Below are 18,870 nucleotides of genomic sequence, written 5' to 3'. Positions count from 1 at the left end.
TTTTGAATTTCCCGGAAAAATGGCAAGAGTTACGCCACCTGATGGTGGTTTATGTAAAAAAAAAAAAAATTTGCTGATACAAACGTTCTATGGAGGGTAGAGAAAACGTTCTTAAACGTTAGTCCACTTTTGCCAACGAATCATATTTATAAAACAGAATTTAAATATATGATTAGTATTTATATTTTTAACAATCGTAAATAAAAAAATACCTGTTACAATAAAATGGAAGTTGACAGCCGAAGTGATGATGGAAAAATGAGACACAGCCCAATAAAAGACACGGAAGATTTCAGGTGAGAAATTTTAAGGTTATAAATTTATTTTTGTCAACATAAATTTTCCTCAAGATTAATTTTGTTTTATTTATATATCATTAAAAATAAATATCTAAAGTAAATTTAGATAGTAATTGACATTCTTTGACAGATAGATATTTAATAACAAAAAAAATAAAATCAACAGCTTCTCAGAAGACGGAGAAGACACCACGGACTCGTTGGAAATAAAACCACCGCAGGCATCTCAGCGTTCATACAAATCAAATTCTTCGAGAAGGCGTGATAATCATTCTGGTTATTCAGATAGACTTGATGATAGAGATCGCAAGCCGAGGCACCACGATCGTGAAGATCGACGGAGAGAAAACAAACACAAACACCGTAGACATGGTTTAGAGTCAGGATCTGATACCAGCGTGTCCAAGAGGGACCGCGAAAGATCTGAGCGCAGTGAAAGGTTAGATAATTACTCTCGCAGTGTCGTCACCAGCGAACGAGAATTTTCTAGACATGAAAGAAAAGGAAGAATCAGTGAAGATTGTGTCCTTGAGGATTTACGCACCAGGTAAATTATTTTTATTAGCTGTTGATTTAATTAAGCAAATATTTATTCATTTATATTTATTTATTTATATCAGTTAGTATTCAGTTGATTTTCAAATAACTTTTTTTTGTATTTTTTCCCCCGTTTTAGTCAAACTTATTGTTTGCTTTTAGTGAAAGTATTTTATTTTCTATTCTAATTTAAAAATACATGTTTTTAGAGGAAATTTCACTCTACAAAAAAGCTATGGTGTAGTTTCTTCGTAATCTCAACGCATAAATAGTTATAAAGGTTTTAAAATTCGTAAGTATCAAGTTTTTTTGTATTACAATGGATATATGCTTATGTAACTCGTATATTTTTTTACTGCGACTAGTGAGTCAGACGTTGAGAGAAGTTCGTATATTTTTTTTTTTTAATTAATTTTAATGGAAATAAGTAAATTAAAAAAAATTTTTCGTTATAGTGAGCTCATAGCAAAATTTTTACTAAAAATTTTTCATTATCAAAATCAAATTTAATAATTTCTCTGAAAAAATATTGAATGTTGCGTTTTAATTCATTGTTAAGTATTGAATAAAAATTTAATTAATTTATTGTTAAGTACACGGAAAGAACAAGATGACACTGGATATCATCCCAGATTATACTCAGTGATATCTGTGGTGAAAAAAAATTTCAGATAGTAGACAGAAAAATCTAGATTAGATTATACTGCGTGATATCTGGATTATACTCATTATAATCTGGATTATACTAGCTACTATCTGAAATTTGTTTTCACTCAGTATAATTTGGGATGACATCCAGTGTCATCTTGTTCTTTCTGTGTATATAATAAAAATTTAATTAATTTATTGTTAAAATTTTAAGACACAACTTTTCAGTCGTTGAAATTACGAAGAAAGCAAATCAAGTTTTTATTTCAAAGAATTTAATTTTCTATAAAAATCTGTAATTAAAAAAAAAAAATTGTATTTATAATACAATGTTGAAACAAAATAGATTTTAGATTTGTTTTTATAAAATTCAATTAAATTGATATTTTAATTTAATATTATAAATAGAATAAATAAATTATTGATGTTCTGTTTTAATTTAAAAAAAAAACAGTTAACCATTTTTAGATTGATGATTTTCTAATAAATTGATAAATTTAATAAAAAAGGAATTTCTCTTCAAGATTACTGGACAAGAGGCGAGAGCGACGAGATGACCCAAGGGATGTGCGTGACTATAAATCGGAATCCCGTCGAGAGCTGCGTTTGGAAGAGACACGTGAACCACGAGACCGTCGAGAAATAAGAGAATCAAGGATTGAAGACACACGTGATAAGCGGGATGAAATTCGCGCGGAAGAACGTCGCCAAGTACGTATCGAAGACTTGCCGTACAATGACAACGAGTTGGAGCAAGAACGACCTAATCGGGAGAAAAGACATAAACGGAGTCACAAGCATGACAGAGTACGTGACAGAGATCGCGAGCGCGAGTACCGTGAAAAGCAGCGCGAAGCAACCATGGAGGTTGTTGAAGATGAAGAGGACGAGCCAAGTCCCTTGCCGATGTCGGTTAAAGACCCGAAAGAACTCGCGGAGCAAGAGTTACGTAAAAAGAGGTATTTTTCTTTTTTCGCTATCAGTTGTGTACCTTTTTTAAGAAGTTAGAATTAATTTATTTATTTATTGATGTTTTTTATTTTTTTACAGGTTACTCGAAGCAGACCGAGAATTAGAACGGAGGAAAGAGGCTTCTAAAGCAGAATTAGAGGCAAGAAGACTTAAGAGAGGAGAAAAACGTCCGCACAGTCCTGCTCCAGTTTATAGACTAAGTGACGATGACCTCAGTCCTATACAATCTGACGATGATCAATCAAAATCTTCCAAGTAAGTTTTTAATTTCAATTTTATAAATTAGAATTTTTAAAAAAAATTATTTTTTATTAAATATTTTGATTAGTAAAATTCAATTTTTAATTAAATTAATGAATACTAGCAACCTCGCAGTCACTATGTGACTGCCGTGACTTGTGAATTATAAATAATTAAATTTTAGCTTTAGTAAATAATGACTTGTGTTAAATTGCACTGTACTTTTTTAACTATTGACGTTTTTAAAGATATAAGCTCATCCCAACGTTACATTCATCAAGAGCTTTCATTTGAGTACCCACATGCATTTTTGATATATTTTTCATATATACATATATATAATATATATTTTAAAGATATAAGCCGTTCGCGATGGTACACTCATCAAGAGCTTACATTTGAGTACTCACATGCATTTTTGATATATTTTTCATATATACATATACATAATATATATAAATATATGAAAAATTGATGTGGGTACTCAAATGAAAGGTCTCGATAGGTGTAATATCAGGGTGAGCTTATATCTTTAAAAATGTCAATAGTTCAAAAGATACAAGGTAATTTCTTAACTATTGACATTTTTTAAGATATAAACTCATTTCGATGTTACACTCATCGAGACCTTTCATTTGAGTACCCACATGACATTTTTTATATATTTTATATATATGGTATTTGTCAAATATATAAATATATAAAATATATGAAAAATTGATGTGGGTACTCAAATGAAAAGCTTCGATAAGTGTAACATCAGGATGAGCTTATATCTTTAAAAATGTCAATAGTTCACAAGATACAATGTCATTTCTTAATTATGTATCTAGAGATAGAACATTTTCGAATGCAGTCTAAATACTTATCATCATAAATTGACTATTGGTGAGAATGATATGAAACCATTAAAACGCACAACTCCAGGTTATAACTTTTCCAACGATACCAAATTTAACCATAAAAACCCATTTTATCATATAAATACACTGGCCACAAAATTTTGCTTATTCTTTTAATGATATAGAAGTAGACAAAAAATTTTTATTTATTTAATTTTACAATTACAGATCTCAAAGACAATCATCAGAAGACCGTTATAGTAGCAAAGACAAGTCATCTGAAAAACAAACGTCCGATTCATCGGATTCGAGTAGCGAAGAAGAAGACGATGACGACGACTCAACAGAGTCTAACAAAGGTTCCAATGATGAATCAAACGATGGTTCTGATTACAGCAATCCCAGCCCGATATCCGTCGACCGCCTTGTCAAGTCAGATCACTCTGACGGAGGCTCTCCCGGTCGCATCGTATCAAACGGGACTGCCAAAGAACCCGAAGAAGTGAAGGAAGAAGTAAAAGGAGAAGAGGAAGAACCAGAGCTACCTCCATACCTACCTGCCATTCAGGGCTGCCGCTATGTAGATGAATTTGTCAGCTTGAATCGCATCGAAGAAGGTACTTACGGTGTCGTATATCGGGCACGTGATAAACGCACAGGCGACATTGTAGCGCTAAAAAAATTGAAAATGGATCGGGAAAAGGAAGGATTTCCTATTACTAGTTTAAGGGAAATAAATACGTTGTTGAAAGCGCAGCATCCGAACATTGTTACCGTCCGCGAGATTGTCGTCGGCAGCAACATGGACAAGATATACATTGTGATGGACTACGTGGAGCACGACCTGAAGTCTCTGATGGAAACGATGAAGCAGAAAAAGCAAAACTTTTTGCCCAGCGAAGTAAAGTGTCTTATGCAGCAGTTGTTGAAAGCAGTAGCGCATTTACACGACAATTGGATCCTCCATCGCGATTTAAAAACCTCAAACCTGCTGCTGAGCCACAGGGGGATTCTCAAGGTCGGTGATTTTGGATTAGCCAGAGAATATGGATCACCTCTGGGCAGATACACTCAAATCGTGGTGACTCTTTGGTACCGTGCGCCAGAATTGTTGCTAAATGGTAAAGAATACAGCACGCCCATCGACATGTGGTCTGTAGGATGTATATTCGCTGAGCTGATACGCATGGAAGCTCTTTTTCCCGGGAAATCCGAGATTGATCAAATTCAAAAAATCTTCAAAGAACTCGGTTCACCGAACGATCGTATTTGGCCAGGTTACTCTAACTTGCCATTGGTATCTAAAATACCTTTCGCTCAATCTTATCCGGTAAATAATTTACACCAGCGATTCCGGCTCAAGCTGTCTGACAACGGAATGGAGTTGCTCTGTAAAATGCTGACTTATGATCCGGCTCAGCGTATCACCGCTGAGGACGCTCTACAGCATCCTTATTTTACTGAGTCGCCGCTGCCGATTGATCCCTCAATGTTTCCAACCTGGCCTGCTAAGTCAGAGGCCAAAGACAGATCAGCCATGAAAGTTAATGCGTCTCCGAAACCTCCTAGTGGCGGCAAAGAGTACAAGCAGTTGGGGGAGTATGATGAAGCTGAATTAGGTCCTGCTGTTGATGGATTTCACATGGGTCTTATGGAAAGCGGTCGCCGTAGAACTGTTCCTGCTGGCGGAGGTTTTCATCTTAAATTTTGGTAATATTTTTATTATTTTAAATCAATACTTGATATGTCATTAAAGTTAGCAGTCACTTGACAACTTTTAAATTTTGTTTAACAAACAAATTTATTCCAAAAAATTGTTTTTAAAAAATTGCATATTTAATTTTTTTTGAATTTCTACATGTCAATTTTTTTTGCTATAATTTGTTTATTAAAAAAATTCTTTAATTGATCAACTATCTGCTTAATTAGTTTTCATATACTTGATAATGTAAGTAATGATTAATAATATTAATTATTAATTATAATTTTTTAGATCTCCGATGGATGTACATGATTCGAATGACGATTCGACTCTACTTAACAAAGCGCGTCAACGAAATACATTAAAGATTGAAATAGCTTTTATTTTTGTCGTAAATAAATAATTTTTTTAAGATTTTAAAAATACAATAAATTTCAATTGAAATTTGTTACTATATCATGGTATGTTCTTTACACGCCAATTATTTTTCTACGGCTAGTTTAAATGTTTAAATCTAAGTATTGTACAAATGGTTAATTAATTAAATATTCAACCACAAAACGCATGTAATAAGGTTAAATACTAATGAAGTCATTTGTAAGGTACTTTATATTAAAGTATCATTTATTGTTATAATTATGTAATATCTAAAGTTTATTGACATTGTTCACAGGTTTAAGATAACCCAGAAACAAATCAGACTAGGTAAAATTATTGAATTTATATATTTGTATTATAATGATTGAAAATAAATGACTACTTCAATAGAGCACTTGGTATTCTTTCTTGTATTTAATTATTGATTTTTTATAATAATTGTTTTGGATGTGTTCTGACATGATAAAGCGCGGATTATTTCAATCAGCCAATAGGAAGTGAAAATACCAACTTGTTGGAAACATATATATATATGATACTGAAATTGAGTTTAGAAATTTTTTTATAATTTTATAGCAATGACATTATTTAGAAAAAAAATTTAATAAATTAAATTCCACATGTGAAAATTAAAAAAAAATTATTAGTAAAAATTTATGACATTAAAATTATCATTTTTTAACTATAGTAAACAAAAAAATTTGTTCCAAAGAATTATTTTAAAAAAATTGCATTTTTGATTTTTTTTAATTTCTAGATGTCAATTTTTTTGTTAACAAAGTTCTTAAAATTATTAAATATCTGCTAAATAAATTTACATGAGGAAATTTTGAAAAGCATTTTTATCAATGATATTAAAGTTAGCTGTTACTTTTGACCATTTTTTAATTTTATTTCACATAAAAAATTTGTTCCAAAAAATTAATTTTGAAAAATTGCATTTTTAATTTATTAAATTTTCTAAAGGTCAATTTTTTTTATTTTTTTTTTTATGCAGTAATTTATTTATTAGAAAAATTCTTAAAATTATTAAATATTTGCTAAATTAATAAAGTTAGCCGAAATTTTTATTTTTTTTATTTTGCTTAATTTATTAAATTATAACTAAAAATATTTTTAAAAAATTGCACTTAAAGTTTTTGAGGTTTTTAACAAATGAAAAAAATTTTTTTTTTTTTTTGTTATAGTTTTTTAATAAAAAAAATCATAAAAATTTTTAGATATCGGTTAACTTTATTTTCATTTTTTATTACTGTAATTGATTTGTTATGAGTATATACTTAAAAAATTGACAGTTGTCAGCTAACTTCAGTATGACGAATATGAATGAGTGCGCCACTGAGCGGCGTTAATCCGAAACGATGGCTGTAACCAACAAATAAAATTATAAAAACATTTATATTAATATATATTTAATAATAACGTAATAATTACGTTTTTTATTTATTAAACAAACACAAATGAAGATACACAAATGTGATTAGTAAAAACTGTAAAAAAAATGGACATAGACAATCAGAGTGAGGACGGTGAAATAAAAAAAAGTCCAATGAAAGATATTGATGATTTTAGGTGAGCTATTTTAAGGTTACTTAGTTATTTATTTATCTATTTATTGATTAATTTAATGAATTAAACTTTCTATTTTATTTGATATTAATTGTCGTTCTTTGATTGATAGACGGTTTGTAAAAATAATAAAATTAATAACAGTTTCTCAGAGGAGGAAGCAGGTGATACTGCTGATTCGTTGGATATCAAACCACCACAGGCAGCTCTACGTTTACGTAAATCGACGTCCTCGAGAAGACGAGAGAAACATGGAGAGAGACGTGATAGGCGCGATGACAAAGATCGCAAGTCGAGGCACCACGACCGGGAAGATCGGCGCAGAGAAAATAAACACAGGCACCGTAGACACGGTTTGGAATCAGCGTCTGACGGGTCTAAGAGAGATCGTGACAGATTAGAACGCTCTGAGAGACTCGATTCTCACTCTCGAAGTGCTGCTACCAGTGACAGAGAGTCATCTAGGCATGAAAGGAAAGAAAGGAACACTGGTGATCGTGTTCTTGAAGATTTACGTACTAGGTAAGTTATTTTTCATTTGCTATTTTGATTTTTTTTTTTTTTAATTTAACAAGTATCAGTTATGCAAAAAATAGACAAAAAATATGTCAAAATTATACTAAAGTCAGACTTTTTTTTTTAATAAAGTACAAAATTTATATTTCAATTTTTTTAAGTATTTATTTACTAGGAAAAATAAATACTTACAAATATTATAATTATAGTTAACCGACATTTTTTATTTTTTGATTTAGTTTAGTTTATTAAAAAAAAACTAAAAAAAATTTTTTTCAAGTCCACTTACAGTTTTTTAAATTTTTTATAAATGAAATTAAAAAAAAATCTTTTTTGTAATGATTTTTTCAATAAAAAAAATTCTAAAATTTTTAAATGTCGGATAACTCTTGTCATAAAAATATTATATAAATTATAAATGAAAATCAAGTTAGCCGACATCTAAAAAATTTAAGAATTTTTTTTATTGAAAAAATTATTACAAAAAAATAAAAATAAAAATTTTATTTGTAGAAAACTTGAAAAACTATAAGTGCAATTTTTTAAAAATATTTTTTAATTCTAATTTAATAAATGAAAAATAATCAAAAAATTAAAAACGTCGGCTAACTTTAGCATTATAAATTATAATGACACTGAAGTTGACAAATATTAGAAATTTTTTTATAATTTTATAGCAATGAAATTATGATGAAAAAAATGTAATAAAAAAATTCACATGTGAAGATTAAAAAAAACTTATTAGTAAAAATTTTTTAAAACATTTTTTTATTGTAATTAATTTTTCATAAAAATTAAAAAAATTGATAGTTATCAGCTAATCTCAGTATCATAAATTACAAGTACAATTAAAAAAAAATTTTTTTTAATTAAATTTGTTAAAAATTCTCTGTTTGAAAAATTTCTTAATAGCTGAAATTTTTTAATACGTCTAAAGTATTATTTTGTCTTGTTTAATAATTATATTTGTCTGCAGTAAATATTTTTTTATTAAAAAATTACCAAATTATTATTATATAAGATAATACTAAATTTACCAGACATCACACATTTAAGCACTTAAATTTGTCTTGTTAATAATTTACAAATTAAATTGTTAAAAAAACTTTTAATCAATTCAGTTATTTTGTAATGATCCATTACGAAAAATTTTTCCATTATTGAATACTTTTATTTTTATTTAAAAATACATATTAATTGTTAACTTATTTATTTTATTTAAACCAACTTATTTATTATTTTTGTACAATTTTTTTACTAATATACTGAATAAAGGAACTTCGTTTCAAGATTACTTGACAAAAGACGTGAAAGACGAGATGATCCAAGGGATTTACGTGAATATAAACCGGAATCACGTCGGGAGTTGCGTTTAGAAGAGTCGCGTGAACCTCGAGACCGCCGAGATATGAGAATGGAGGATACGCGCGACAGACGGGGTGATGTAAGGATGATGATGAATGACGGCCGAGGAGGAGGCGGACGAATGGACGACCGGCGTCATCTACAGAATATAGATGATCCGTATCCTGAAAATGAGTTGATGGAGGAGCGATCGAACAGAGAGAAGCGGCATAAGCGGAATCACAAGTACGACAGAGCGCGCGATCGGGATAGAGATAAAAACGACCGCGAACGCGAACACCGCGATAAACAGATGCGCGAATCAATGATGGAGGGTATACAGATCCATGATATTGAAGAATTGGATCTCAATGACTTGCCGCTGCAGCCCAAAGACATTAAGGAACTTAACGAGCAGGAAATGCGCAAGGAGAGGTACCTTAAGTATGTTAATTTATATAATTTTGAAAATCTTTAAGTAACTAGAATTTTTTTGAGATAATTTTTATTTTTAATAGACTACTGGAAGCTGATCGGGAAATGGTCAGGAGGAAGGAAGTTTCTAGAATAGAATTACAAGCAAGGAGATTAAAGAGAGGGGAAAAACGTCCACATAGTCCAGATCATAATCATGATCAAATTGTTGAGTTGACTGACGATAGTCTTAGTCCTGTACAATCAGATGATGACCAGTCAAAATCTCCAAAGTATGTTTCATTTTTATTTTTATTTTTATTTTTATTTTTATATGAACCCATTCAGTACCTCTATATTATTAAGAGAATAAGAAAAATTATGATGATCATAAAAAGTATTTATGCTTCATTCGAAAATGCTCTATCTCTGGAGACATAATTAAGAAATGATCTTTTATCTTGAGAATTATTGACATTTTTAAAGATATAAGCTCACCCCGATATTACATTCATCGAGACTTTTCATTTGAGTGCCCACATCAATTTTTCATATATTTTACATATTTATATATTTCACAAATACCATATATATAAAATATATGAAAAATGCCATGTGGGTACTCAAATGAAAGGTGTCGATGAGTGTAACATCGAAATGAGTTTATATCTTAAAAAATGTCAATAATTAAGGAATTACCTTGTATCTTGTGAACTATTGACATTTTTAAAGATATAAGCTCACCCCGATATTACACTCATCGAGACCTTTCATTTGTGTACCCACATCAATTTTTCATATATTTCACAAATACCATCTATATAATATTTATAAAAAATGCCATGTGGGTACTCAAATGAAAGGTCTCGAGGAGTGTAACATCGAAATGAGTTTATATCTTAAAAAATGTCAATAATTAAGAGATGACCTTGTATCTTGTGAACTAGTGACATTTTTAAAGGTATAAGCTCATCCCGATGTTATACTCATCAAGACCTTTCATTTGTGTACCCACATCAATTTTTCATATATTTATATAAATTATACATATGTATATATGAAAAATATATCAAAATGCATGTGGTACTCAAATGAAAGCTCTTGATGAGTATAGCATTGGGATGAGCTTATATCTTTAAAAATGTCACTAGTACAAAAAAAGTATACGTAGTGTAAAAAATTCTTATGTGAACTTTTGATCTTAAGACCGATCTTAAAACTAGTGTTTGATAGCCTAATTATTTTCTTTCTATATATTAAACAAATTTATTCACATGGAAATAGTCAATAAAAAAAAAAACTAAATCGAATTGCAGATCTCAAGGAAGGCATTCGTCAGAAGACCGCCACAGCGGTCGAGACAAATCATCGGATAGACATACGTCAGACTCGTCAGACACGAGTAGCGATGATGACGATGACGATGACGATGACTCGAATGACACGAACAAGGGGTCCAACGACGACTCTAACGACGGGTCTGACTATTACAACAACCCTAGTCCGCTTTCTGTCGAGCGACTCACCAAGTCAGACCACTCTGATGGAGGATCTCCAGGACATATCGAGTCGAACGGCACAACCAAAGAACCCGAAGGGGTGAAAATTGTAGTAAAAGAAGAAAAAGAACCCGAGCTACCTCCATACTTACCTGCCATCCAAGGATGCCGTAGCGTAGAAGAGTTTCAGTGTCTGAACCGCATCGAAGAAGGTACTTACGGTGTTGTATATCGGGCACGTGATAAACGCACAGAAGAAATAGTCGCGCTGAAAAGATTGAAAATGGAGAAGGAAAAGGAAGGGTTTCCTATTACTAGTCTAAGGGAGATAAATACGTTGTTGAAAGCGCAGCATCCGAATATTGTTACCGTCCGCGAGATTGTCGTCGGCAGCAACATGGACAAGATATTCATCGTGATGGACTACGTAGAGCACGACCTGAAGTCTCTGATGGAAACGATGAAGCAGAAAAAGCAAAACTTTTTGCCCAGCGAAGTAAAGTGTCTTATGCAGCAGTTGTTGAAAGCAGTAGCGCATTTACACGACAATTGGATCCTCCATCGCGATTTAAAAACCTCAAACCTGCTGCTGAGCCACAGGGGGATCCTCAAGGTCGGTGATTTTGGATTAGCCAGAGAATATGGATCACCTCTGCGCCAATACACTCCAGTTGTGGTGACTCTTTGGTACCGTGCGCCAGAATTATTGCTAAATGGCAAAGAATACAGCACGCCTATCGACATGTGGTCTGTAGGATGCATATTCGCCGAGCTGATACGCATGGAAGCTCTTTTTCCCGGGAAATCCGAGATTGATCAACTGCAAAAAATCTTTAAAGAACTGGGCACTCCCAGTGACCGTATTTGGCCTGGTTACTCAAAGCTGCCAGTCGTCTCTAAGATACCTTTCGCACAATCTTATCCGGTGAACAATTTAAGACAGCGATTCAGTTTGAAGTTATCTGACAACGGAATTGAACTGCTGAATAAAATGCTGACCTATGATCCGGCGCAACGTATGACTGCTGAGGACGCTCTTCAGCATACTTACTTTACGGAGACTCCGCTGCCAATAGACCCCGCGATGTTCCCTACCTGGCCTGCCAAGTCGGAGCTTGGCATCCGTGCGACTACTAATGCTTCTCCTAAGCCACCCAGTGGTGGCAAAGAGTACAAACAGCTTGGGGACAATGACGATGCTGAGATCAATGCTTCGGGTGGATTTCATATGGGTCTTATGGAAAGCGGCCGCGGCGCAGCGCCTGTCGGTGGTGGTTTTCATCTCAAGTTTTGGTAATTTTGTTATTTTATTATTTACTGTTATTAAGATCGTTCATATATGATGATATATTATACGGGAGTTTTATAATAAATTGTTTTACTGTTTTTATTAAACTCGCTTTAATTTTTTTTTTTCATTTAATAACTATTAGTAACCTTGCAGTCACTATGTGACTTGTGAACTATAAATAAATAAAATTTTACTTTATTAAATAATGACTTATGTCAAATTGCACTGTACTTTTTTAACTATTGACGTTTTTAAAGATATAAGCTCATCCCAACGTTACACTCATCAAGAGCTTTCATTTGAGTACCCACATGCATTTTTGATATATTTTTCATATATACATATATATAATATATATTTCAAAGATATAAGCTCATCCCGATGTTACACTCATCAAGAGCTTTCATTTGAGTACCCACATGCATTTTTGATATATTTTTCATATATACATATATATAATATATATAAATATATGAAATATATGAAAAATTGATGTGGGTACTCAAATGAAAGCTCTCGATGAGTGTAATGTCGGGGTGAGCTTATATCTTTGAAAATGTCAATAGTTCACAAGACACAAGATCATTTCTTAACTATTGACATTTTTTAAGATATAAACTCATTTCGATGTTACACTCGTCGAGACCTTTCATTTGTGTACCCACATGGCATTTTTTATACATTTTATATATATGGTATTTGTAAAATATATAAATATATAAAATATATGAAAAATTGATGTGGGTACTCAAATGAAAGGTCTTGATGAGTGTAACATCGAAATTAACTTATATCTTTAAAAATGTCAATAGTTCTCAAGATACAAGATAATTTCTTAATTATGTATCTAAAGATAGGGCATTTTCGAATGCAGCCTTAATATTTATCATAATATAGTGACTATTGGTGAGCATGTTATGAAACCTTGATAAAGCACAAATTCAAGTCATGACCTTTCCAATGATACCCAATTTAATCATAAAAACCCATTTTATCATATAAATACACTGGCCACAAAATTTATTCTTTTAATAATATAGATTATAATTGTATGAATTAAAATTGTTAATGATTTATTTTTTTTTCATAGCTTCTCATGTATGAACGTTCTCAATGACTTAATTAATTAATTAATTAATTAATTATTAGTCCTTAATTTTATTATAACTAATATTTATCAGAAATAATAACATAATTTTAATAATTGTTTAGATTCCGTGTGGTAGTACATCGACATTCCAATTTCAATGGAATAGAACGCACTGATATAATTTATTAATAAAAAATACTTATGATCGGATTTATTATTTAAAATTTTAAAACGAAAAAAGTAATGTAACAGAACAATGAATTTATTGACGTCTACTGGAATTTATTTCATACTTTATTTTATACTTTTTAATTATTTTTACTACTATTAAATAGAAAAACAACATACATATATCGATGCAAAGGTAAAAAATAAAATAGTGTAAATATAATTAACTTATAAATTGATTGATTGAGTGATAAATCGATCAAATAAATAACCTGTAAGATACTTTTAATAAAAGTATCGTATGTTGCAGTTATATGTGTAATAAATGTGTGTATCGTGTACAGAATTAAAGTTAAAAAATAAAAGCAAGGATTTATATACTTATAAAAAATATAAATAAAAAATAAAGACTACTTTAATGTAATTCACATTCTTATTTATTCATTGATACAATCTTATCTCACCTTATATATCTGGTTTTTTTTTGGTATACAGACGAATATTTAAATTCATTTATCAATTAACTACAGTAGTAAATATATTTGGATTACATACTAAACATATTTGCAAATTTGTTAATCATTTGTCATCAATCATTACAGAAGGTTGATTAATTATTTATTTACCAGCGTTGTTCATATTTTTTGGCAACCCGAGCAGTGAATTTATCAACTCCGAGTTGCGTTTTGGGTGACCCATACCTCGTGGGTATGATAGCAATAATCTGGCTAATTGCACTTGCTCATTATCCTGTAAATAATAAATAAAAAATTTTATGTGATTTTTTGCATAAAAAAAATAAAGTAATTACCATTCCTCGCCCGTACGGAAAATTAGCCGCTATTTCTCGATCCATGTCTTCAATTGTCGCGTCAGTAGAGTCAATAATTAATAAAAACACAGTTAATATTAAAATATTAGCTGTTATTTTACTTGCGTGAATCATTTTTCTGCAATAAAAAAATTATTGTCAACTTAATTGGCTGTTTATATTTATAAGTAATCTTAAAATATTTTGTTTTACTTGAAAATTTAACTTGGTTTTTTATTTTTTTTAAACGCCGAGTCAAAAATTTTAAAAGACTATATAAATTATTAAATTTTTGTCATTAATGATCAAAACATAAGTAAAAAATAATAAATGAATTTAAATAGAGAACTTGATGCTTAGAAAGCTCCAAGACAACTTCGGATTTCCCATAAATCATCATGGATTTTATACTACCCGCTGACGTCACAAAATCTGTCAAAGACACTCGACTTTTATGAAATCTGCAGAAGACATTTTCAAGGAGTATATCTTGATATTTTTCAAGTACGCTCTATTTGTTTGGTTGAAACTTTCATTTTTTAAATAGTGATCGAAATTATGGAATATTAGCGACCTTGCAGTCAGTATGTAACTGCCGTGACTTGGGAAGTATAAAAAATTAAAATTTTGCTTTATTAAATAATGACTTTTGTTAAATTACACTGTACTTTCTTAACTATTGACGTTTTTAAAGATATAAGCTCATCCCGATGTTATACTCATCAAGAGCTTTCATTTGAGTACCCGCATGGCATTTTTTATATATTTTATATATATGATATTTGTCAAATATATAAATATATAAAATATACGAAAAATTGATGTGGGTACTCAAATTAAAGGGCTCGATGAGTAAAATATCGGGATGAGCTTATATTATATCTTTAAAAATTTTAATAAATCCCAAGATACAAGGGCATTTCTTAATTATTGACATTTTTTAAGATATAAACTCATTTCGATGTTACACTCATCGAAACCTTTCGTTTGAGTACCCACATGACATTTTTTATATATTTTATATATATGGTATTTGTGAAATATATAAATATATAAAATATATGAAAAATTGATGTGGGTACTCAAATGAAAGGGATCGATGAGTAAAATATCGGGATGAGCTTATATCTTTAAAAATGTTAATAGCTCACAAGATACAAGGTCATTTCTTAATTATTGACATTTTTTAAGATATAACCTCATTTCGATGTTACACTCACCGAGACCTTTCATTTGAGTACCCACATGGCATTTTTTATATATTATATATATGGTATTTGTGAAATATAAAAATATACAAAATATATGAAAAATTGATGTGGGTATTCAAATGAAAGGTCTCGACGAGTGTAATGTTGGGGTGAGCTTATATCTTACAAAATGTCAATAGTTCACAAGATACTAGATCATTTTTTAATTATGTATCTAGAGATAATTTCCGAATGCAACCTAAATACTCACCATAATAAATTGACTATTGGTGAGAATGATATGAAACTATGAAAAGGCATAAATTCAAGTCAAGATCATTGCAATGACACTAAATTTCACTAAAAAAAACCGATTTTATCATATGACTATCCTGGAAAGAAAATTTTTCTTATTCTCTTAATATTATAGATTATTTTATTAAAAAATTTGAAAAATAAAAATTGAAAAAGAAAAAAAATCTTTTATTATTAATCAAAAATTTTATTTAAAATAAAAATGAATAGTTTTAAGGAAAAAAATTTTTTTCAACTAATAAAATCCACGGGTTGTAAAAAAATTCTAACAAGACGATTACTCAAGGGAATATTTTTTCTTATTCAGTACTTATGGCCCCGGTGCAGATCACTAGGAGTCCCAAAACCTGATTTGGCACATACAAACCAAGCTATCCGGTTCGGGTTCCCGGGCTCGCGATGTCACTAATTTAGCCGAGATGTCACCGGTTTGCATCGGACGTTCAACCTCAGTTGAGTCTCTGGAGATTTTGAACACTCTCGATAACAGATCGAGATATCTAATGACAAATAATTTAAGGCCTTTTTTAGAGCCGGCGGATCTTTATACCATTAAATTTAAGTACCAAATTTAAAACCGGGGAACAAAATAAAAACCAAAAGAAAAAAACCTGCTCCAGTTTGACCTGACTGGGCCTTGAACCAACTTTTACGATACAATTTTAGACTGATACTCTGCTCCTCCGAGGGATTGTCAACTCTCACTCTTTTTTCTAGTCAATCAACCCGGTTTCGCTTACACGTAAACTTTTTTTAATTCTCATCGCTGATTTATTATTCATAACATTCATTCATATCTCCAATTTTAATTCTATGAATCAAAAACTCTTTAATCAATCACTTGATAAAAATAATTTATGAAATAAAAGTACTATGACTGACCCTTTGCACATAATTCTTAAAAATTACCATAAAATCAGAATTTTAAATTTTATATTATAAAGAGAATTAATATCTAATCTGTCGGAAGCTTCTGTTACACTAATTTACGATAAATAATTTAATAAATAAAAAACAGCAACCTTGCAGTCACTATCTGACTAACGAGACTTGTGAACTATAAATAAATAAAATTTTGCTTTATTAAATAATGACTATTGTTAAATTGCACTGTACTTTCTTAAATATTGACGTTTTTAGAGATATAAGCTCATCCCGATGTTACACTCATCGAGACTTTTCATTTGAGTACCCACATAAATTTTTCATATATTTTATATATTTATATATTTGACAAATACCATATATATAAAATACATGAAAAATTGATGTGGGTACTCAAATGAAAGGTCTCGATGAGTGTAATATCGGGGTGAGCTTATATCATTAAAAATATTAATATTTCACAAGATACAAGATCATTTCTTAATTATTGACATTTTTTAAGATATAAACTCATTTCGATGTTACACTCATCGAAACCTTTCGTTTGAGTACCAACATGACATTTTTTATATATTTTATATATATGGTATTTGTGAAATATATAAATATATAAAATATATGAAAAATTGATGTGGGTACTCAAATGAAAGGTCTCGATGAGTGTAACATCAGGGTGAGCTTATATCTTAAAAAATATTAATATTTCACTAGATAAAAGGTCATTTATCAATTATGTATCTAAAGATAGAGCATTTTCGAATACAGCCTAAATACTTATCATCTTAAATCCACTATTGGTGAGAATGATATGAAACCTTTATGAAGAATGATATCATCCTTTATAAACCGCGCCTAACTAAATGGTCGCATACTGACATTGAAATAATTTTATTACAGCAATAAGTATTTAAATAAAATCATTGACATGTAAACAATCCTAATTGTAAATAACAATAACACCAAGGTCCTGATTAGTATTTATACTCGACAGGAAATTGTAATAAATATTTTATACATATTCAAATGTCATTGATCAATTTTTTTTATTTTTTATCAGCATAAAATTTCTCGGAGAAAATAATAAAAACTATCGAGTCTAAAAATATTAATATACTAAACCTAGCTGTCTAAAATTTTTTTACTTTTTCTTAAAATAAATCTGTTGAGATTTTTTCATTTTTTTCATTTTTTAGTCGCACAAATTTTGATTTTCTCTTACATTGATATCCATCTAAAATGATATTAATATTGTAACTAAGGACGTAATAAATCAAATTTTTTTCAGAGGGCCCATCTTGCCCGTGGACCTAAAATCTACATGAAAATTAATGTTTGCGGATATAATACTTCTAAACATAATACTTTACCAAAAAAAAAATTAATCTATGGAAGATGATGTAACAAAAAAAAGTAGTTTCACGGGCGAAATAAATTGAGCGTTTATCCGAGGTATTTTTTTATCAGTACTTATGATAAATTAGCGGGGATTACCGCGTTAATAGCTTTCTCATGTCCATTTGTATGACGTATTTGTCAATAGCTGTCCTAACGAGCGAATACTAACGAATTTCCAAATTTCTCAAGTACAATTGTATTAAAAATATTCTAATAAAAATATTACACAAGCCTTAAAAGTTAAAAGTATCTTTCAACCACTTAATGTTTTGCGAAAGTACCCGAAAGGCTTATGAGCATAGATATATTCCCTATCACTAAGTACCTAAATGTCCGAGCATAGAATCCATTTAGATTACCCAAATAAAAGCACTTATGTAAATAGTTATTATTTTAAAAAAGTTGTGTCAGAGATTTACATAACTCCAGTGTTCTCGAGTGATTCCCTCTTCTCGAATCCTCTCAAGTTAATCCCGATATTAATATAAAATAAGCCACTACTCGGTTCTTGTTCCTGAAAGAAAATAAAATCAATCACAAAAAAAATATGCACAGCCTAACATGATTGTGATTAATATAACCGAGTAGATAGAGACACTTTAGTGGCAACGACCCGACCTTCGATTTACGGCGACCATTATAATAAATAAATTTTCAGATCATTCAATTCAAATCTTTATTCTCATCTCATCTTATCGACTGGTATGTATTTATGGATTCATAATTACTTAACGTGTCACCGAAATTTCAACGTCTCAATAAATC

General features: G+C 30.3%; 2 protein-coding genes across 6 annotated transcripts; both read left to right on the top strand.

Annotated features, from left to right (window-relative positions):
• The first annotated feature begins 92 nt into the window (after positions 1 to 92).
• LOC123267167 (cyclin-dependent kinase 11B-like) lies at positions 93 to 6,009 on the top strand. Of its 2 annotated transcripts, none has more exons than XM_044731710.1 (6): positions 93 to 296; positions 466 to 846; positions 1,994 to 2,443; positions 2,535 to 2,711; positions 3,767 to 5,248; positions 5,532 to 6,009. In XM_044731710.1, coding segments are annotated over exons 1-6 (2,562 nt in total). In that variant the 5' UTR covers positions 93 to 225; the 3' UTR covers positions 5,533 to 6,009. The 2 variants fall into 2 exon arrangements, with proteins under 2 accessions (XP_044587645.1, XP_044587651.1); XM_044731716.1 differs by having other exon boundaries at positions 94 to 296; positions 2,009 to 2,443.
• Positions 6,010 to 6,974: 965 nt separating this feature from the next.
• On the top strand, positions 6,975 to 13,911 carry LOC123267143 (cyclin-dependent kinase 11B-like). Of its 4 annotated transcripts, none has more exons than XM_044731702.1 (6): positions 6,975 to 7,190; positions 7,332 to 7,709; positions 8,994 to 9,482; positions 9,566 to 9,754; positions 10,778 to 12,253; positions 13,464 to 13,911. In XM_044731702.1, coding segments are annotated over exons 1-6 (2,604 nt in total). In that variant the 5' UTR covers positions 6,975 to 7,119; the 3' UTR covers positions 13,465 to 13,911. The 4 variants fall into 4 exon arrangements, with proteins under 4 accessions (XP_044587637.1, XP_044587623.1, XP_044587631.1 ...); XM_044731688.1 differs by having other exon boundaries at positions 6,976 to 7,190; positions 8,979 to 9,482; positions 13,464 to 13,910; XM_044731696.1 differs by having other exon boundaries at positions 6,980 to 7,190; positions 8,994 to 9,491; positions 13,464 to 13,908.
• The last annotated feature ends 4,959 nt before the right edge of the window (positions 13,912 to 18,870 follow it).

The sequence above is a fragment of the Cotesia glomerata genome, linkage group LG1 (genome assembly GCF_020080835.1).
Source record: "Cotesia glomerata isolate CgM1 linkage group LG1, MPM_Cglom_v2.3, whole genome shotgun sequence".
NCBI classification, from domain to species: Eukaryota; Metazoa; Arthropoda; class Insecta; order Hymenoptera; family Braconidae; genus Cotesia; species Cotesia glomerata.
The sequence above is the reverse complement of the archived record's forward strand: the minus strand, read 5'-3'. Positions and strand labels throughout refer to the sequence as shown.